Source organism: Arachis duranensis, chromosome 2 (genome assembly GCF_000817695.3).
Source record: "Arachis duranensis cultivar V14167 chromosome 2, aradu.V14167.gnm2.J7QH, whole genome shotgun sequence".
Lineage (NCBI taxonomy): Eukaryota > Viridiplantae > Streptophyta > Magnoliopsida > Fabales > Fabaceae > Arachis > Arachis duranensis.
Window position 1 is genome coordinate 53,931,684 of NC_029773.3, and position 1,819 is coordinate 53,933,502.

The 1,819-nt window shown below is 38.9% G+C and overlaps 1 protein-coding gene across 1 annotated transcript; it reads left to right on the forward strand.

The window, feature by feature from the left end:
- The first annotated feature begins 466 nt into the window (after positions 1-466).
- On the forward strand, positions 467-928 carry LOC107474244 (uncharacterized). The gene has a single exon (XM_016093844.1). The coding sequence runs from the start codon at positions 467-469 to the stop codon at positions 926-928; it is 462 nt and encodes a 153-aa protein (XP_015949330.1).
- The last annotated feature ends 891 nt before the right edge of the window (positions 929-1,819 follow it).

The following is a 1,819-nucleotide window of genomic DNA, read 5'->3' on the forward strand; positions in this document are numbered from 1 at the left end:
TGAGATGCCACAACAATTTATTCTGGAACTTGAATTGTTTGATGTATGGGGGATAGATTTCATGGGACCCTTTCCCACCTCATACTCAAATAATTACATTCTTGTGGCCGTAGACTATGTATCCAAATGGGTTGAAGCAATAGCAACTCCAACCAATGATAATAAGGTAGTCATGAACTTCCTCAGAAAACACATTTTTTGCCGCTTTGGGGTTCCAAGAGCAATCATCAGTGATGGAGGAAGCCACTTCTGCAACAAACCATTAGAGGCATTACTTCTAAAATATGGAGTCAAACATAAGGTAGCCACACCATACCATCCACAGACGAGTGGGCAAGCCGAAATATCTAATAGGGAACTCAAAAGAATCTTGGAAAAGACTGTGGGAGCTTCAAGGAAGGACTGGTCGATTAAGCTAGATGATGCTCTTTGGGCATATAGGACAGCTTTCAAAACACCAATTGGAATGTCTCCTTACCAACTAGTATATGGAAAAGCTTGCCATTTGCCACTGGAGTTAGAGCACAAAGCATTTTGGGCCTTGAAACTCTTGAACTTGGACAGCAAAGCTGCTGGAGAAAGAAGGATGTTGCAAATCCAAGAGTTGGAAGAATTCAGAGCTGAAGCTTATGAGAATGCCAAAATTTACAAAGAAAGAGCAAAGAAGAAGCATGACAGCAACATAGCCCCAAGAAAATTTGAAGAGGGACAAAAAGTATTGCTCTACAATTCTAGGCTAAAGCTATTTCTAGGGAAGCTAAAATCAAGGTGGTCTGGACCATTCCTTGTCACCAAGGTCTCCCAATATGGACAAGTAGAAATCATGGAAGAAAAGTCACAAAGAACCTTCACTGTGAATGGTCAAAGACTCAAACATTACTTGGGAGATATGGAGGAGAAGGACAAGGTTAAATATCACCTCAACTGAGGAAGACAACCGTCAAGCTAGTGACGTTAAAGAAGCGCTTGTTGGGAGGCAACCCAACCTGAGGTAACACTCTTTTGCTGTTTCTTTTATTTGTTTCAATAAAAAGGTGAAGTAGTTTCTGTGCATTGCAAAGAATTAAGTTTGGTGTTTCACACCAAACAATGAATTCGTGGATCAATAATTCAAAGGGGAATGTGTAACTCTAAGTTTGGTGTTCCACCATAAAGATCAACTGAACACAACAACCCTTGAATTATATGAAGGGAATAACCATTCTAAGCAATCACAGAAATGCTCAAAATCCTTAGCAGCCACTTCACTCCAAGGAGAATTCAAGAATTCAAAGAACAGAGGAGTAAGTAGGAGATTAAGTTTGGTGTTCACACACCAACTTAAGACTCAGACACTTGCCCATACATCATTGAGCTAACCACTCAAGTGCTTGAGAAGCAAGCAACTTCATCACTAATTGCAGGAAAGGAAACAAGGATCTTAGAAAGAACATGAAGTAACAACTGGGAGAAGAAGGAGAAATCAAATTGTTTCCTGGCAACAAGGAGAAAACAAGAAATTTCACAAGGTGGTGTTGTTCCTTGACTATCCTTTAAAAGGCAAACAAAAGCATGCTTGTTCTGGTTTAAACTGTAATTGTTGAATCTTTTTGGAATGAGAAGTTTTTAGTATGTTTGTTGATTTACTGCTTTAAATAAAGTGAATTGCCTAGATTGTTTGGATATAACTTCACCTACTTAAACAAATGCTTGCCATGCTTGTTCTGTTTCCAAAAATAAAAGAAAAGTGTGAACAAAGGTAACTTGGCTCATTTAGTGACAAATCAAGTAGAATTAAGTGGTGGTATGCATGCTTGATTGTTTAGTTAGCTCACTGGAA

Excerpts from the sequence above, each read along its gene's own strand:
- LOC107474244 (XM_016093844.1), top strand. The coding sequence starts at position 467 with ATGTCTCCTTACCAACTAGTATATGGAAAAGCTTGCCATTTGCCACTG.